Below are 19,687 nucleotides of genomic sequence, written 5' to 3'. Positions count from 1 at the left end.
GGAGATATGTACTTTTATAATACAATAAATGAGGTATGCTATTTGGTCTTGATCAATATCATTCCAAATCTCGGGAGCTACTGGTTTTACCTCTTGTAAGGTTCTAGGAGGTGTCAAACGCTGTTGTATATTCTTCTGCCAATTTTGTCCCACAAATGTTCCAGCCGGTTAAAATCTGGACTGTGCGATGGCCAATTCAAAGTCCGAAGATTTACCTGTTGTAAATATTCGGTTACAGTTCGTCTTGCATTATCGTGTATTAGCAAAAAATTGTTACCAATATAAGGAGTCTATAGCATGGTAGCTAAGTCCTTCGCTATGTAAGATCGCTGTTTGAACACACTCATTTCATAGCGCTTTTCATTTCCACCAAACAACAAAAAAATGGACTTAGTTGAACGTTTAAATAATAAATCTACTAGTTTTCGTCAAAAACCAGAGTCTTTTTGACTGTTAACAATTTGACATTCATTAAATTGTTCACTTCTTATAGCCTACTTTAGGCTTGTTTATTAAACTAAGCAGAAAGTGAGGATTTATTGATGGGAAACATGGCTAGTTGTTAACGTATCTCACTTTTTTATTATCCAACATAAGCAAATGAATCAAAAAACAAAATGTTAATAAAGCCTAAGGCTACAATTAAGTTTCAATTTCAATATTTTATATATGCTAGAATATTCCACAGGGTGTTCCGAACTTTAAGGAAAAAACATAGTATGATTGTTAAACCAGGTATACAATGAAAATTTACCTCTCTAGCAACAATATTATTATATCGATTTTCTTAAATAATATGGCAATAACATTCTAAAAAAACCACTTAAATCGGAAACAGGTTTAGGAAATTCGAGATATCTAACGTGTATAATTCATCGAGTGACCCGATTTTTTTGCTAGCAAGTTTATTTCCCCATTGCTCCATAATACCGATCCTAGGTACTTAAAACTATTATTCTCCACAATTAGACCAGGTTAATAAGCTGGAAATAGACACTGTTCGGGACACTCAAAGATTGAGGTAGCTGACTACTTTTTAGTTATTGTAGACCTATAGGAACAAAACCTACCTGTTTCCTGTCTAAAGTTCGGGTCCGTTTTTTAATGATTAACAATTTAGTGCCAAAGTCGCGATTTTTTCTATTTTTTGCACCCCATTCAAAAGCTAAACAGTTGACATAAAACTACAAAATTTAATTTTTTAGAACATTGAAAAACCTTCAAAATGCCGGTTTTTGAAAGTTAAAAAGTTAATTTGTTGCTACGCAAACTGCAAAATAAGTGAAAATAGTTATTTGTTAATAACTTTTACTAAAACTACTTTAGAACTTTAGGGTTTCACCCAAAGTTGTGTATTGGGGTACTTAACAAACTCTTAAAATTTGAGACCTATCCATTAATTAGTTTAAAAGTTATTATATTTGTTTTTCCCAGAGACCTTTATTTTGCAATAACATAAGACAGAAAATAATGGAGATAAGGCAATTCTGCGTATGTCAAATGAAAATAGAAAAGTGATACTATCAAAATGTACTCAAAAAAGATAAAAATTTATCTAATATGGTCAAAAATAGTAATGCCAAATTTTTGAATTTTTGTAGTTTACAAACATTTAGAACAACTTTAAAAATAATATCCGTAGAAAAGATCATTTTACATATTCGAAAATTTGGTATTCTACACGAATTTTTAAAAATGTTTTCACTTGGTGACTAGTCGTGGTAAGTGAAGGGGAGCTGGGAGCCGACAAATGCACGAGTTCAAAAACTAAAAAGGGCAACTTAAAACTACTATCATTTTCTATATCTCGGGATCTATTGAATATCATATTTTGATCTTTCTTTTTTTAATTTGTATGTAATTTTTCTGTACATTACAAATATGTAATTGGTCTATTTGCAATTTGACATTTATTAATTAATAAACAATCTAATTTGTTTAAACAATTTTTGAATAAATAATTTTTCCCCAAAAATCCATGTTTTTATTCAGACTATCATTATTAATCATAGAAAAAATTAAGTTATACTTTAATAAATAAATTATCTTCAATGAATAATTATCTAATAAAAATAATTTATTTATTAAAGTGAACTTTAACGTTTTGTATGATCATTAATGATACTATGATTTAAAAAATAGATTTGTGTAAAAAAATATTTTTTCAAGAATTGTTTAAACAAATAAGACTGATTATTAATTAATAAATTTATATAATTTATATATTTAATAAATTTAACAAATTGCATATTTGTAATGTAGGTAGAAATTACATACAAATTAAAAAAGAAAGATGAAAATCCATTGAGTTGATCCGGAGATAAATTGTATTAGTTTGAAATTACTTTTTCGGTATTTTAACTCGGTGGATTCGTAGGTTCCCCCTAGTAATCGTTTGAACTACAATTTTGAAAAATCGTAGAGGGTGCTGTAAAGACAGAATGTTTATGCAAATTTTTTAACAAAAAATACAAATCCAATATTTAAAATGACATCAATGAAATTCCTTAATTATTATAAACAAATTAGCTGTGAATTAAAAAAAAACAAAATGGCTAACTTTGTCCCTAATGAACCCAGGCTAAATTTTTTTTATATAAAAATTCGTGTTAAAATACTAGCTTTCCGAATATATAAAAATATTGCTCCTACGGACAATATTTGTCAAGTTATTCTAAATGTTTATAAACTACAAAATTTCAAAAATTTGGCATTAGGATTTTTGATTATATTGACTAATTCTTTCATCTTTTTTTTAATACATTTTAATACTATCAGTCTTCTACTTTCGTTTGACATACTCAGAATTGCCCAATGTTTATTATTTTCTGTCTTATGTTATGGCAAAATAAGTGTCTCTGGGAAAAACAAATAGAATAACTTTTAAACCAATTAATGAATCCATCTCAAATTTTGAGAGTTTGTTAAGTACCAAAATAACCAACGTTGGGTGAAACCCTAAAATTCTAAGTTAAATTTAGTAAAAGTTATTAACAAATATCGATTTTCATTTATTTTGCAATTTGTGAAGCAACAAATTAACTTTTTAACTTTCAAAAATCGGTATTTTAAAGGTTTTTCAATGTTCTAAAAAATTAAATTTTGTAGTTTTATGTCAATTGTTTAGCTTTTGAATAGGGTGCAAAAAAATCGAAAAAATCGCGATTTTTACAATAAATTGGTAATAATTAAAAAACGGACGCGAACTCTAGGCAGAGAACAGTTAGGTTTTCTTCCTATAGGTCTACAATAACTAAAAAAGTAATCAGCTACCTGGATCTTTGAGTGTCCTGAGAAAATCCTTATTACCCCGGACTAAATCAGTTCACCATCCAAAGATATGATTTTATTTGTAGTAACTCTATCTTTAAACAAACATTCCAAATAATATGTTTTTGTCCTACTGCTTTTTATTTTGTGCAATTTAAGTAGAAATTAGTTTAAACCTAACTTAACCTCATCCATGCTAAAAGGTTCGTTTTTTACAATGATCTACTTTGCTGTGTTCTGTTTTTGCATCACCCACTTAATTTAAACTATTATTTCAGGATGCTGATCTGACTCTTACTGTGTTTTATGAAGGTCTATGCCCTGGTTGTCATCAATTTATTCTAACACAGCTATATCCTTCATACGCTAAATTGGCAGATAGCATAAAATTGGACCTGGTGCCCTTTGGATGGAGTGTAAGTGAAAATATTTGTTAAAAGAACAGATAAAAGCAGGGGTGGGCAAAAGCCGACCCCCGGGCCGGATGCGGTTCTTTTGCTTACTTAATCCGGCCCGATGAAAAATTCCGTAAGTAATTTTTGTATCTCTTTTCTCCGCCAAAAACATTAGCGTATGCATAACGTATAGTCCGTCCGCTATAACTTTTTCCCATGCGGTACGATTCATTTTCAATCAAATTAAGTCAAAACAGAAAGTGAAACGTACGCCGATGTGGTGTAGTATATAGCAGAGGTGGCCCAACTGTGGCTCGCGAGCCACATGTGGCTCTTTGAAGGATTACTTGTGGCTCTCAATAAATGTACCTACCTGAATTACTTTTAATTTTTGTGTTGCAAAATGTCTTAAATTACTGACAGCAAATATAAAAAACTAAGTGTAACATCAGTACCTACTTGTACAAGGAGACCCCTGATCACTGTGGCTGTTCAATTTGGCTTTAGAATATGTAATAAGTAAAATATCTCAGCTGACAGGAGGATTTAAGAATCGAGGATCAAAACTATTGTTTGCCTTTGCTGATGATATAGGTGCAGTCGCTTGTTCTACAAGAGACGTGAGGGAGGTGTTTTGACAACTCGAGGAAGAAACAGGTAGTATGTGCCTTCGAATAAATGAAGAGAAGACGAAATACACGCTAGTAACTAAAAATCCAAGACGAAGAGGTAGGCAGGATATAACAATTAGTAATGACCACAACTTCGAAGTAGTAAAAGAGTTTAAATATCTAGGGGCGGTAATCACAGATGAGAACGACATATTAAAAGATGTCTCAGCAAGGATGGCTGCGTGGAATAGAGCATTATACTCCCTATTATCATTATTAAGGTCTAGCTGATAAAAAACAATATAAATTAAAACTGTACATCCAATTATTCCCCCAATTGTTACATATGAAAGTGAAACATTAATCTACATCAGCGTGAAATAAATAAGCTGCTGGTATTTGAAAGCAAAGTTCTCAAATCATATTAATTTGATAAATGAATGAATGATATTTGTCCCTCGAAGAGATGAATTGACAGGAGAGAAGGTGCCGCAAAGTTGAATTGGTGACTGTGTATGGTACTGAAAACATTGTCAGACATATAAAAGCTAAGATAATATAGGCAATTCATGTGGTAGATCAGAGGAAGACAGAGTGTTAAAGACAGTGTTTTTTGAGAGACGATAGAGGATAGAAGATCAGTAGGCCGTCCCAGAAACAAATGTAAGGATGATGTAGAATAATTGAAGTATCCTGAATTAGTAAAGGCTGCTTGTAGAATTATTTGCATATTTCAAACAACGATGTGAACCATTTTATTTCACTTTAAAAATCACGAAATCCAAACAGTGAGAGAAATGTAATAATAACCTTTTTCACTTTTCAGGTAATTGTTTAATTGCGGCTCGCGAAAAATTTAAAATTTTGACAAATGGCTCGGACTATCAACGAGCTTGGCCACCCCTGGTGTATAGTATACAGTATACAAAATGTATATGCACATCGACGGTCGTTTCAATTTATGTTTTGACTTAATTTGATTGAAAATGAATCGTACCGCATGGGAAAAAGTTATAGCGGACGGACTATACGTACGCGGTGTAGTTCTCCGGCCCGGGAGACATTTTGAAAATTTCATTTTGGCCCGCGCTTAAAAGTATTTGCCCACCCCTGGATAAAAGTAATCTGCTCGTATCATGTGGTATATTTACAGCTTTAAATTATATTCCATTACAATATTACGATTACTACTTTTCAGAAACTCATAGTGTAATAAAAAGAATAACTAAAAATTAGTTCTCGCTACGGTATAACGTGTGAAATATACAGTGACACTTGGCAATTTTGTCCACTTGCGTAGAAAATAAGTAGGAATGCATTAGGTGAACTACTGTGCTTCTGTTGACTGCGCATCATTGGTGGAGCCTAATACCAATACGGCCAAGTGGCACCATATATTTGACAAACTGTAGGTGTGTGAAGAGACTGCCACTGTCAGTAGGTCGCAGGTTTAAATCCGGTAGGAATTGGAAAATTTTTTTGATAAACAAAAATATGTGGAGATTTTTATGTTCGTCTTGCATGAGAGATTTCTTACTGTAGCAATTTGACGTCTTTATTGACATATTGCATATACATTTTGCTCATTTTTTTAGACCATACTATCTGATACACCGTTGCACGTTCTGGAATAGATTTCAAATCCGCTGGTACTGAATTATTTTCTCAATTTCCTCAATAGTTTATAAAAATATAAAATATCTCAATATTTAAGCTTTTACTTTTAATTAGATTAACCATATCCTTGGCATAAGTTATATCGTTACCTAGAGTCACATTCCTGTCGCACATTTCTTTAACATTTCATCAATGGCATCTGCAACGCATTTGCCAAAGCCTGGAGCAGTTTAACTCCATATAGCTTTCTTCAGTCAAAGTGTTTTTGAAAAAGATTAAAACAAATGACAATTGTCAAACAATACAACACTGAAAACGTTTGTTTTTTATACTTCCACAAAATTTATTATAACTATGTGACTACAGGTATTTCGGCAGAGTGCCTTTCTCAAGTGATTTAGTCTACTATGTGTTTGCCTTTTTAAAGTCTTTAACTGAAGAGGTTGAGGAGTGGGGAGCTGTTTGTCTTGAGTTGGTCATTCAGAATTATATCTGTATTTTCAATTTATTAATTTGCGTAGATTCTAATAAAGATAGCTTAAGGCCTTTATTTTGAAAATGCAGAATTTGAAGCTCTTCATTAAAAGAATGATTATGATCTAGAAGGTGAAGTGCGTATGTAGAAATGTCTGTTTTTCTATTGTTGAAATCCCTTTTGTGTTCTACTATCCGTTTGTCAAAGTTTTTGCCAGTTTGACCGATATAAGTTTTCGGACAGTCACCACAAGTTAGTTTATGAACACCACTCTGTAGTTGCTTTCTCTTTCGGCTCTTATTGACCAAACTAACTTGTGGTGACTGTCCGAAAACTTACATCAGTCAAACTGGCAGAACCTTTGACAAACGGATAGCAGAACACAAAAGGGCTTTCAACAATAGAAAACAGACACTTCTACATACGCACTTCACTTTTTAGATCATAATCATTATTTTAATGAAGAGCTTCAAATTCTGCATATTCAAAATAAAGGCCTTAAGCTATCTTTATTAGAATCTATGAGAATTGTTAAATTGGAAAATACAGATATAATTCTGAATGACCAACTCGAGAGAAACAGCTCCCCACTCCTCAATCTCTTCAGTTAAAGACTTTAAAAAGGCAAACACATAGAAACTAAATCACTTGAGCAAGGCGCTCTGCCGAAACAGCTGTAGTCACGTATAATAAATTTTGTGGAAGTATAGAAAAAAAACGTTTTCAGTGTTTTACTGTTAGATAAAATGAACTTCCATCAAGTAACGGTCGAATCCATCAATTATTTAAATGACAATTGGTTTTATTTTTGAACTTGGTACATCGACCATCACTTTGAATGTGACTCGTTTTAAAATGTAATGCAAGAAATTTTATATTTTTCTTTTAATTAAGAAGAAACAGTCCGCATTATCATCAGCTTCGTGCTTCAAACTGTCACTCCTTCTTCTTCAAGTGCCATCCGCGACCGTAGGTCGGCAATCATCATAGCTATTCGGACTTTGGAGACGGCTGCTCTGAAAAGTTCATTTGATGTACATCAGGTGGCGCAGCCGTGATATTCTACGTCTCGCTATACTTATTTTTCTTTGGACCTTTGCTTGCATAATCAGTTGCAGAAGCTGTCTCTCTCCATATGTAATATGTCCAAAATATTCCAATTTTTTTGTTGTGATTATATTGAAGATTTCCATTTCTTTTTTCAATAACCTCTTTGTGTGTGACTTGCTCTATCCATGATATTTTCAGAATTTATTTTCACACCCACAACTAATGATTCCCAGATTCCAGGTATTTTATTCACTAATTACTACAGCATATTCGCAATTATAATTTTGAGAAAAATCAATGATTAGACCGACTTCAGTTTTCTTTAAAACAATTTAATTGTTTTTTAAGCTATTTATAAACTTTGCTTGCAAATTGACTGTTACAATATGTTTCAAATAAATTTGGAATAAGATTATTAAAATTTTCAATTAATTTGGCAACAGTACTTGATATTGATGCTTTAATTATTGTTCTTTATATTTATACATCAGTTTGAATTAAAACACGATATATACACTTATGTATTATTTATTAGTGCATTCTCCATACATACATAATAGGTCTGGATCCCGCGTATGAAAAAAAAGTTGATTAATAGCAAGCTGAAAATTTGTTAATAGCTTAAGGGTGTCTAGTAAACTTTGATATATAGGAACGCTGGAACAGGGGAAGTTTTAATTATGGAACAGGTTAAAAATTTGGAACGGTCAGACCACGAAAACGTCACATGTATTTTGTCCGACGGAACTTCCAATTGATTTGTTACCCTTTCATTCAGATATGCAAAAATCAGGTTGCTATTTATCACCAAATGGGAATTATAATGAGTAGAACACGTAGAATATGTCAAATGACAGGAATTATGACAGGTGATAAATAGCAGTCTGATTTTTGCATGAGAATTTAATTAAAAGGTAACAAATCAATTGGAAGTTCTGTTGGGCAAAATACATGTAACGTTTTCGTGGTCTGACCGTCCCAAATTTTTAACCTGTTCCACAATTAAAACTTCCCCTGTTCCAGTGTTCCCATATATCAAAGTTTGTCCGACTAGACACCATTAAGGTATTAACAAATTTTCAGCTTGCTATTAATCAACTTTTTTTTTCATACGCGGGATCCAGACCTATAACTTTGAAACTTTTTTGATAATCCAAAAATTCAACATAATTTTTTACTCGTATTAATTATTGTAAATTTTGCAATTTTTGAAGCATTGTTTAAAAATTTTCATATTTTTTATAAGGATACGTCTTTCTTGATGTAATTTTTTATATTTGGCAAAAAGGCACGATTACTCTCGTTCCGGGTGGCGTAGCGGCACTATTTTTTGCATTAGTTTTAATATTACTAAACAACAACAAAAAATTGGTTTCCACTTGTCCACAAGTCTCCACTTGTAGATTTTATTTTGTTTAGCTGTGTTCAACTCAGTACTTATTTGTTGTTTTGAACAAGAGATTCTGATGAGTGAATTTGGATAGCCAAATTTGTTTGTTTGAAAGTTCATACCTTCTTTTTCATCTTTATAGAATCTTTAAATGACAACTCAGTCCAGGACGCTGCCTGACTTACCTTAGTGCTGGATCCATTTTTCGTAGTCCCGGCGGCGAATTTACAAAACCTTTACTATTTCAGTCATGGGGGCGACTGAATTCGAGTAGGTTTTGTATGCAGAATATGAGTTACATATCCTATGCTATTTCGGTCCAGAAATTAACTGTATCGGTGTAGGATTTGTAAGCGAAATTTTTGATTATTATTGAGCAAATGTCTATACTGTTTCAGCCATGTAAATAAAACTAATCAAATATTTACTAAGTGGATTTATTATTATATCATAAAATTTAGATATTTTTAAAAATTAAAATGAATAATATATATTTGGATAATATTCAAAATTAAAAACAAATTAATAATTACTAATATACGAATATATACAGTATGTCCCTGTAAGTTGGAACCATATGGAAAACTTTTTTATTATTGATTTTACGAAAAAAAAAAGATATTCTTTATAAAAAGTTCTGCATGGTCTTATCTGATATCGAGTTTTATCAATAGTATACGAGAGATGTCAAAAAATATGAATTTGTCTCAAGAGTAAAGTACCTTTATATATTTCACAAGATTGAAAATTGTGATTACAAAAATTTGTTTGGACTTAAATATAATTTTCTGGTATGCAACTACATTCTTCTAATTGAAAAAAAAAATGATAGAATGCACGCCGAATTTATAAGACTTTCAGATATATTTAAAAAAGATCAATGCCCCTCGAATACCACAGTGCTGAAAAAATTTGTGACAACATCGGAAAAAATGAAAACTCCGTCACAAATAGTATCTGTTTTCTCACACAACTCGATTTGCCAGGAACCGAAAAATTCGAGTACAACCTACCGCTATAGCTCGAAGAAAGGATAGGGGACTAAAAGGTCAGAATCGCTTACAGTCTGGAAGACCAACTACTCTGGAAAAAAAAGAAAAAGAGGAAACCTCACAACATTAGTTTAAGCATAGAAAAAAACGAGTCTAGTGCAAAAAAACACTGACTAGTGCAAAACATTGACTCTGTTCAATAATTTAGTAAGTATCTAATATTAGTAAATACCCATGTTAGATATTTTTTAATTCTTATAAAATATGTCCCACTAAGTTTAAACCTTATGGAAAACTTTTTTATTATTACTTTTACGAAAAAAAGTTGTTCTTTATAAAAAGTTTTGCATGGTCGAAAACCTAAGATACAATCATCAGATATCAAATTTTATTAAAAGTGTACGAGGTATGTCAAAAAATATGATTTTCTCTCAAGAGTAAAGCCCCTTTATATTCCACAATATTAAAAATTGTTATTATCGAAAGTTGTTTGGAATTAAAAATTATGTTCTAATGCACAAGTATGTTCTTCTAATTGAAAAAAAATTGAAGATACCTAACATCATTTTTATTTTTAACTTCGAAATTATTAATTTTACCAAAAGAAAGGTACTCTTTATAAAAAGTTTTGCACGTTCTACAAAATAAGATTCAATAATAATATTTCAAATTTTATCAATTGTATACGGGGTATGTCAAAAAATAATATGAATTTCGCTAAAGAGTAAAGTACCTTTATTTTGCACAATATTGAAAAAATGTTTTATAAAAAGTTGTTCAGAATTGAAAAACATGTATGAGCATACAAATACATCTTTTTATTTGAAATATTGTGAACTATAAAGGTATTTTACGCTTGAACAAAATTTATATTTTTTGACAAACCTTGTATACAATTAATAAAATTTGATAAATTATGGTTATATCTTAGTTTCTAGACCATGCAAAACTTTTTATAAAGAATAACTTTTTTTTCGTAAAACTAATAATATCGAGAAAATTAATTTGAGATAATTTGAGAAATTTTCATTTTTTTTTCAATTAGAAGAATGTAGTTGCATAGTATAACATTATATTTAAGTCCAAATAAATTTTCACTAGTAATACCACTAGAGGTCAAATTATTTCCGGAAATTTTTTTGAGATCATGAATATTTTGAAAATTTCCCGAGTCGCAGACGAGGGAAATTTTCTAAAAATATTCATGATCAAAAAAAAATTTCCGGATATTAATTTGACTTCGCGTGGTATTCGGTAAGAAAATTCCACACCAAATTTGCATTTGAAAATCCAAAGCTGCATGAACAGATTAATATCGCGCCATAGCTTTGTCAGCAATTATTTAGGCTTTCAAATTCGTAATTTCTACTCATTGTAGTTGCATGGGAATACCATTTCAAGATAGAAAATAGTATATTCTTCAATTTTACATAAGTTTTGAGTAACTACAAGTGATAGAAAATAAATCAAAACTAAATTATGTAAACAAATAAAAACCAGTCTGTCAAAAATGTTCTGTTATTGTAAACGTCAAAAAATTACCACTATAATTCGCTGTTGGGTACCCCACGAGCAAAAAATTTCCGATAAAATACCTCCGTTGCCATGGTGATCTGTCAAAATAACGTATTTTGATTGGTTCAAAATTACAGGTGTGGAATTTTCATAATAACAATTTTCAATATTGTGAAATATATAAAGATACTTTACTCTTGACAAAAATTCATATTTTTTGACATCTCTCATATACTATTAATAAAACTTAATATCAGATGAGTGCATCTTCGGTTTTAGACCATGCAGAACTTTTTATGAAGAATATGTATCTTTTTTTAGTAAAATCAATAATAAAAAAGTTTTCCATATGATTCCAACTTACAGTAATTACAGTATATTAGTAATTATTCATTTGTTTTTAATTTTTAATATTATCCAAATATATATTATTCATTTTAATTTTCAAAACATATTTAAATGTTATGATATAATAATAAATTCACTTAGTAAATATTTGATTAGTTTTACTTACATGAAAAACAGTATAGACATTTGCTCAATAATAATCAAAAATTTCGCTTACAAATCCTACATTGATACAGTTAATTTCTGGACCGAAATAGTATAGGATATCTAACTAATATTCTGCATACAAAACCTACTCGAATTCAGTCGCCCCCATGACTGAAATAGTATAGGTTTTGTAAATTCGCGTCCCGGCGATAGCCGAGGTACTTTAAAATGCCCTCTCGTCACCGAGGCTACTCAACGTCTACCTGCTAAATCAGACCCTCCTACTCGGTCATCCAGCGCTCCGAAAGCAGAATGGCTACTGTAAGACCGGCATGTCTGCACACATATGGATGTCCTGCAAACAGACTTCCTTGGAACCTCTTATTTTTTCTTGTTTTCCTCTACTTCCAATCGAACAACCGATTTCTCAGGATGTCGACCTCCCTCTTTATGACTAGCCTTGAATTTGCAATTTGCAATTTGCAACTCGACCATAAGTTTTTCAAGAGCCGCTATATTATCCTTGAGGCGTTCCATCTTTGGTCTGTCTTTGTAGTCGAGTGGCTGTTCCTCTCCCTCCGAACTGGTCGTTTCTGTTCTCTTATTTTATCTTCTTTTTCTTAATCTCTACTTCTGTCATTCATCATCGAAGCCGCTTCCATTGTACGAGCTTCTCGCTTCTCCTTCTTATTCTCTTCCGTTTTCTGTCCTTAGAATCTCCTTCGTTTTATTTTCTCGGTCCTTCTGTCTGCTCTCTTTTCCCTTTTTCTCTTTCTAATTTCTTTCTTTCTTCCCCTCTTTTGAACTGCTCTTTCTCACTTCCTTCTTTCTGATATTCTCTGTCTTTCCCGTTGCTTTTGCTTACGCTTGTTCTAGCTCTGAATTCTTCCTTTTCTTCCACTTCCTTCCTCCAGCTTTTCTCCCCTCGAGTTTTATCCCTTTCTTTTTGTCCCCCTCTTCTGTTTTCTCTTTTGCTCCCGTTGCTCTCTTCCGCCTTTATTGTTTCTCGTTATTCATCTCACGAGTTGGGTCGTGCTGATCAATCCAGTGGGGCAGTACGCCCTTTCCCCTCAGGATCGCCGTCTTCCTTAGGCATCGCTTCTAACCCACTATGTTACCCCTAGGTCATGCGCACCTTCGGCATGGTGGTGTTACACCTTGAGGTTGGGGTGACGGTATATTAGGATTATGCATAGCCATCTTCTTCTTCTTGATGTGCCTATCCGTAACGAATGTTGGCGATCATCATGGCAATCTTCATTTTATCTGCAGCAACGCGGAAAAGCTGCACAGATGTTGTGTTGAACCAGGTTCTGAGGTTCGTTAACCATGATGTTCTTCTTCCTGGACCTCGCTTTCCAAATATTTTTCCTTGCAGGATGGCTAATAGCTGCCATCTTCATCTACATTGCATCTATGCATTTCCTTTTGTTTTCAGTGGTTTCCTCCATTAGTTTTTATATTCGTGGAGGTTTTCTCCTAGGGTATAGGTTTCGGTATAAGGCATGTATGATGGGTAAAAGAGAGTGTTGTATGATAGTGTGGGGTATTAACTATCACACAGAGACAGGTTAGGATCTTGCTTAAAGTTCAGCGGACAATTGCTCCAATTTGTCGCCTGGAATGAGCAGGAGAAGTTGTGGAGGTATTCTACTGAGCTGCGCGCCTCCACACGGGGGAAAAGATCCTATTTATCGAACTTTTGGCCAAAATATTGAAATGCTGAGATTAAATAATACTTACATATATACACAGCACAATATTGATTCTCTATTTGCATATTTTACTAAACTCTTTTTCTTATTGTAGGAATCTTCACGTAGCGCAGATGGAAAAGTAACATTTACTTGCCAGCATGGTGATGAGGAATGTTATATTAACAGAATACACGCTTGTGTTCTTGATCAAAATCCATCCTCATTAGACTTCGTTACTTTCATATATCAACATTTGTCTAAGACTGACGAACGCGATCGCAACGAAAGAGAAGAATTAGAACTAGCCCAAAGTGTAAGTATATTTTCTTTAGCTCAGTTTTAGTGGAGTCACTGAAGGTGGATATGAGCTATTACCTCCGATTTTGTTGAACCTCCATCGATTTGCATGAAAATTGGTGAATGGTTAGAGGATATCTCAAGGAACAAAGGTGACATGGTGCCAACTTGCGCTTTTACGCTGGGGGAGGATGCCACCCCTTCTCGGGGGTGAAAATTATTTTATTAAAATTAACCCCGTAATTCGATAGAGGGACAAATTTCAAGCAAAATTTGTTATATAAAGTTATTAAAATAAATCAAAACCTTTTGAGTTATTAAAGATCAAAGATTTTAATTTTTCTTGAGAAAAATGCATGTTTTTAACCAATTTTTCATCAATAATTCAAAAAGTGCAAGTTTTTACAAAAAAGTTATAATTATCAAAATTAAAGCTAATAAAAAAATGATATAAACCCCTTACTAGAAAAACCTTTTAATGTTAACTCAAAGTGAGTTATAGGTAATTGAATGTATATTTTTTTCGGCGAGTAAAAAACTCTAAGTATTCAAGATGAAATAGCGGGAAATTGATGCATTTTATAACATAAACTTATTAAACATTTGTCAAAGTACTAAAAATATCTCTCAAATGAGCCGCCGAACATGTTGATAGCGTTAAAATTTATGCTCCAATTTTTTTTCAAAATTTATCTTTTAAAAATTTTTCCAAAAAATGTTATGGTTTTTTTTTAATAACTTCGTTCTTGTTTACGATATCAGGTTCAACTAAAAACTGTTTGAAAGATAATTCCAAGTTCTATTTAATCTCGTTGAACCGAATCTCTTAAACCCCTTAGTTTTTTAAAAATAAAAGGTTAAATGACCCCGGTTGCACGGTTCCCACAGCAAAATTTAAGATTTAAACGTTTCTATCTCGGTTATTTTTTTACCCTATATAAATAGTAAAACAGGTAAAATATTTGGCACAGAAAAAACTAAAATTTGGTTATATATAATTTTTTACATATATTGGATATTTTTGGAGTTATTATCAAAAGAATATCAGAATTACAATAATTTTAAAAATTATGATTTTTTAAATTATATCTGTTTTTCAAAAATATGCATTCTAAACCGGTCAAAATTATCGAAAACATTAATTATGCTAATATAAAGAAGTTGTTGTAAGGATTACTATAAATTTTAATTTTTGTGGAAATGGTGTATATTTTATTTTTCACTTTTTCCTAAAAAATTCGAAACAGTTCTTTTATTTTCATTATAACTTGCTTAATTTTGACGCTACTACCTTTTTCTGAAACTCATTTGATAGGTATTCCGAAGTACTTTGACAAATGTTTAGCAGGAATATTTTACACATTGCATTGTTTTCCCGTTATTTAAGCTTGAATACTTAGATTTGAGTACTCCTCGAAAAAAATACACATTCAATTGCCAATAATTCACTTTGAACTAACATTAGTTTAGTTCTTTATGTGAGGAATATATTCAATTTTTTATTATCTTTAATTTCAGTACTAATAACTTTTTTGCAAAAGCTTATAGTTTTTGATTTCTACGTGAAAAACCGATTTAAAACATGCATTTTTTTACCAAAAAAATAAAATTTTTGGTCTTTAATAACTCAAAAAGTGTTGATGTATTTTAATAACTTTATATAACAAATTTTGCTTATAATTTGTCCCTGTGTCGACTTATGGTATTATTTTTAATAAAATAATTTTCACCCCCGAGAAGGGGTGGCATCCACCCCCAGGGTAAAAGCGCAAGTTGGCACCGTGTCACCTTTGTTCCTTGAGATATTCTCTAACCACTCACCAATTTTCATGCAAATCGATGGAGGCTCAACGAAATCGGAGGTGAAAACCTTCAGTGACTGCACTATTTGCAAAAAGTAAATTTCGGTATATGTATAAGTAGAAGTAAATTCCACAATAAAAAATTGTATGTCCTGTAGTCGGCTGTATATGATATATCACAAATTTTTTTACTAAAAATCCTTTATATAAGATATGTTTATTTAACGCGGCACCTGCCACGTGGCTTTGCAAGGCGCCAACTGCCACGTGGGGTACTCACAGCACCCCTTAAAAATTTTCTGTGATCTACTTGTTTAAAAAACAAAATAATGCGTTGAGTAACACAAGAATATAAATAAACATGTTTTATTAATTTATTAGCCACTAATATGTTATAAAAGAGTTAAAAAATAAAATGAAAAAGGTGTTATAAGCAAATTAGCAAGTACCAAGCCATAATAAATAAAGTTAAGTAAAATATCTAAAAAAAATTAAGATTTAGTGAGTATAGAGTCTATTTTAATAATTTAAATCAGTTATTTCAATAAAAAATGTAAATTTGACCTGTTTATCAAAAATACAAAAAAAATTTAAAACTTAAAAGTGCCAGATGATGACACACCAATTCGACTTTAGAGCTATAAGTTCAGAATGACACTAAATAACCACTTCAAACACTAACACATATATGCTATATAATATTATAGAAAGCTACTATGACGCACAGCTCGGTTACCAAACTTAAAATACCAAATATTTGATAAAAATGTGTTATGGGGTGCTGGTAGCACCCCACGTGGCAGGTGCCGGGTTAAAAAAAAACCTTTTTCTTCTTCTTCCTTCTTGTATGTAGGCTTTAAAGCCCGTTTCTTTTTCAATATTAGCCTCCTAAATTGTTTAAGTTATCGCACCATCTTTTTCTTGGTCTGCCAATACTTCTTCGTCCATTTGGTGACTTATCTTGTGCTATTCGTATTATCCTATCCTCTACCATTCTACTAATGTGTTCATTCCACTCCTGTTTATGTTTAGTGACCTATCCATTTATGTCTTCTTCATTGCATGATCTTCTTATGTTTTCGCTTATCTCGCTATCCAACAGACTTTTCCCTGATATTCGTCGAAGTATTTTTATCTCTGTTGTTTGTAGTCGTCTCGTTTTAGATGTGTCAGGTCTTGTCTCCGCCGTGTATGTCAATATAGGTCTAATTGCTGCTTTATAGATTCTTGCTTTTGTATCTTACCTTAGATGTTTGTTCTTCCAGGTTGTCTCATTAAGAGATCCCGCCGCTTTACTTGCTTTTAAGCTTTGTTGTCGTACTTTCTCTTCAACATCTCCGAAACTGGTTATATCTATTCCTAGATATCTAAACCTTGCTTCCTGCTTTATTATTTTCCCATCAATTTCGATTTTATATCGTATAGTCGAGGAAATGAAGCTGAAAAAATGGCAAAACCTCGCAATTTTTTCGTCCAGCATCGATTTGTACAAAAATTTGGGCTTATTCTCATTTCACCCTCTAGTTCATTTTCTATATTGAGCCGTTGTACGCTTTTGGTTTTTTAAGGGTGAAAATCACCCCTAATTGTAAAAAATTATAAAATAACATTTTAAACTTTAATATTTTCAACATTTGGTTCTTATTAGTTACATAATGATTGTTTTATGCTTTAAGATATACTATCATAATATTTCAACCCTTAAAACCACCCTTGTTGGAGCTATATATAAAAAATTTACTTATCCTAAAAGAATAATTTGGGATTAGGATCATCTCACCCTGTACTTCATATTCTATATCATGCTTAAGGGCGTTGATTATTTTTAGGGGTGTAAACTACCCCTTACTGTCGAAAATTATATAAGAACATTGTAAACTTTAATATGGGTAAAATTTGGTTTTGATTGGCTAAAAATAATGATTGTTTTATACTTTAGGATATAATATCATAATATTTCAACCCTGAAAAACCACCCTTAATAACATTACAGTTTTTATAAGTAGATATTTTAATAGATCTATACAGAAAAAAAAGTAGAATTAAAGAATTACAAAAACATTTATTTACACAAAAATACGAATTTACAAATATGTACAAATACAAATACAAATAGTTTTTTAGTCATCTTCCAGTATACGAACCGGTTCTGTGGTATTATACATACAGTGCTAGTCAAAAGTCCGTACCCCGCTCGTATCTTTTGACTGGTTATACTTATAATAGTGAAATTTGGAGGAAGCAAATGAACGGACGTAGGCTTCTTAACTAGTCATGACAGGTGACGTAAAAGTGACAGATGACTTTACAGCGCCACTGTGACAGATAATTTTAAATGGTACCCTATGGTAAGCGATACCTCGTTTGATAGGTATTGAAAATACCCATTTACCTATACTAATTTTGTTTGAGTTTAAGCTCATTTGGATGAATAAATGAAATAATATAAAATTGTAGTTTCGCATTTAATTAATAAAAATTTAAACCTCCGCCTATGGTTACTTGTCAAAAAGGTTGACGTTGACGTAAAAACTACTAGAGAGCTGAAAAATGTCAACTTTTTTGACAAAATAACCATGGGCGGACATTTGAATTTTTAATAATTAATTGCGAAACTACAAAGTTATATTTATTTCATTTATTCACAAAAATCAAAATCAATTTAAAGCCAAAAAATTAGTATGACTGAATAGATATTTTCAATACCTTTCAAATGAGGTGTCACTTGCCATAAGGTCCCATTTAAAATTACGTGTCACAGTGGCGCTGTAAAGTCATCTGTCACTATTACGTCACCTGTCATGACTAGTTAAGAAGCGTACGTCCGTTTATTTCCTCCCTCCAAATTTCACTATTATATGTATAACCGTTCAAAAGATACGAGGGGGGGTACGGACTTTTGACTAGCACTGTATATTGAAAATTATCCATAAGCGGACTATCCGAATTTTTCGAAAAAAAAATTCGTTTTATAAACATATCTCCTTCATTTTTGGCGACAAAAAGTTTATTCAAAAATGACTTTGTAGGATTTTTGAAGAGTTATAAGACTGTGTAAACTAAATTCCGTAATATCCCTTAGTTTTTAATTAGGGTGGGTTTAAAGGGCTCAAATAAGGGGGTGTTTGCTCGTAAATAGGGGTTTTAAACAGCTATATCTCGCTAACTGTTCACTGTAATGAAAATATATGCACAATGAAATTTTAGTTATTAAAAATTCTGCAATTTACTAGTCTATCATTTTTTTCGTATCTCCAGTATTTTCGGAGATATTTTGAAGTAAAAGGTGAAAAATGGGAAATTCCAAAAAAATAATTTTTCTTTAAACTCGAATTTTTTTAAAATTAGGCCTTTTAAACAGGTCAAACATCTTAGGTGTATTGATAATACAAATATAAAAGGAATTACAGAAAGGTGAAGACCAATTTTTAAATAGGAGGGTAGTTGGGGGCTGTTTTCACTGATTTTTTCATAGAGAAAAGTAGGTACCGAGCTTTTTTTGATCATAAGTCGCCTAATTTTCAGGCTAAAAACTTTTTATTATTAATTTTTGAGAGGCCCAACTGTATACTTGAAAAAATATTTTTAAAGTTTTCCTCGAAAAATGCAAAGATTTTCCGTTATTTTACTTTGAATATTTCAAATTACGCATTTGACGAAAAAAGCTAACTTTTAACATGCCGTATCTCGGTTTGTATTGATCTTAAAGATATTACAGAAAAATAATTTGGTTTGTATTACTAAAAGGTACAATTTTGATATGTACAGTTTTTTTGATTAATGCATATTTTTCGATGTATTCTCAAAAAACCCTCTAAAAAAGTCGATTCTTTCATCGAAAAACTGTTACTTTCAAGCGCGAATAACTCGAAAAATATTAGTTTTACGAAAAAAATGTAAAAAAGATTTTTTCTCAGAATCACTTTTTACATCGATTTACATAGTTAAAATGTAATAAAAAATTCCCGCCCCCGAGATGGGGTGGCACCCACCCCCAAGGTTTTAGCGTACAGCGGCATGATATAGAAAATGATCCTTGGACTATTCCCTACCTTCTGTGAAAATTTCAAGTAAATCCATG

General features: G+C 31.7%; 1 protein-coding gene across 2 annotated transcripts in view; it reads left to right on the top strand.

Annotated features, from left to right (window-relative positions):
* LOC114331179 (gamma-interferon-inducible lysosomal thiol reductase) overlaps positions 1–19,687 on the top strand; it is a 90,110-nt gene that overhangs the window by 53,449 nt on the left and 16,974 nt on the right. Inside the window, exons 2-3 of one of the 2 annotated variants that reach the window (XM_050652464.1) lie at positions 3,549–3,686; positions 13,620–13,820. In XM_050652464.1, coding sequence (XP_050508421.1) covers positions 3,549–3,686; positions 13,620–13,820 — 339 coding nt within the window. The remainder of the gene's footprint in view (positions 1–3,548; positions 3,687–13,619; positions 13,821–19,687) is intronic. The other variant, XM_050652463.1, reaches the window with a different exon arrangement.

The sequence above is a fragment of the Diabrotica virgifera genome, chromosome 5, assembly GCF_917563875.1.
Source record: "Diabrotica virgifera virgifera chromosome 5, PGI_DIABVI_V3a".
Taxonomy (NCBI): Eukaryota; Metazoa; Arthropoda; class Insecta; order Coleoptera; family Chrysomelidae; genus Diabrotica; species Diabrotica virgifera.
Note: the sequence above shows the minus strand (reverse complement) of the source record. Positions and strands in the feature narration are given on the sequence as shown.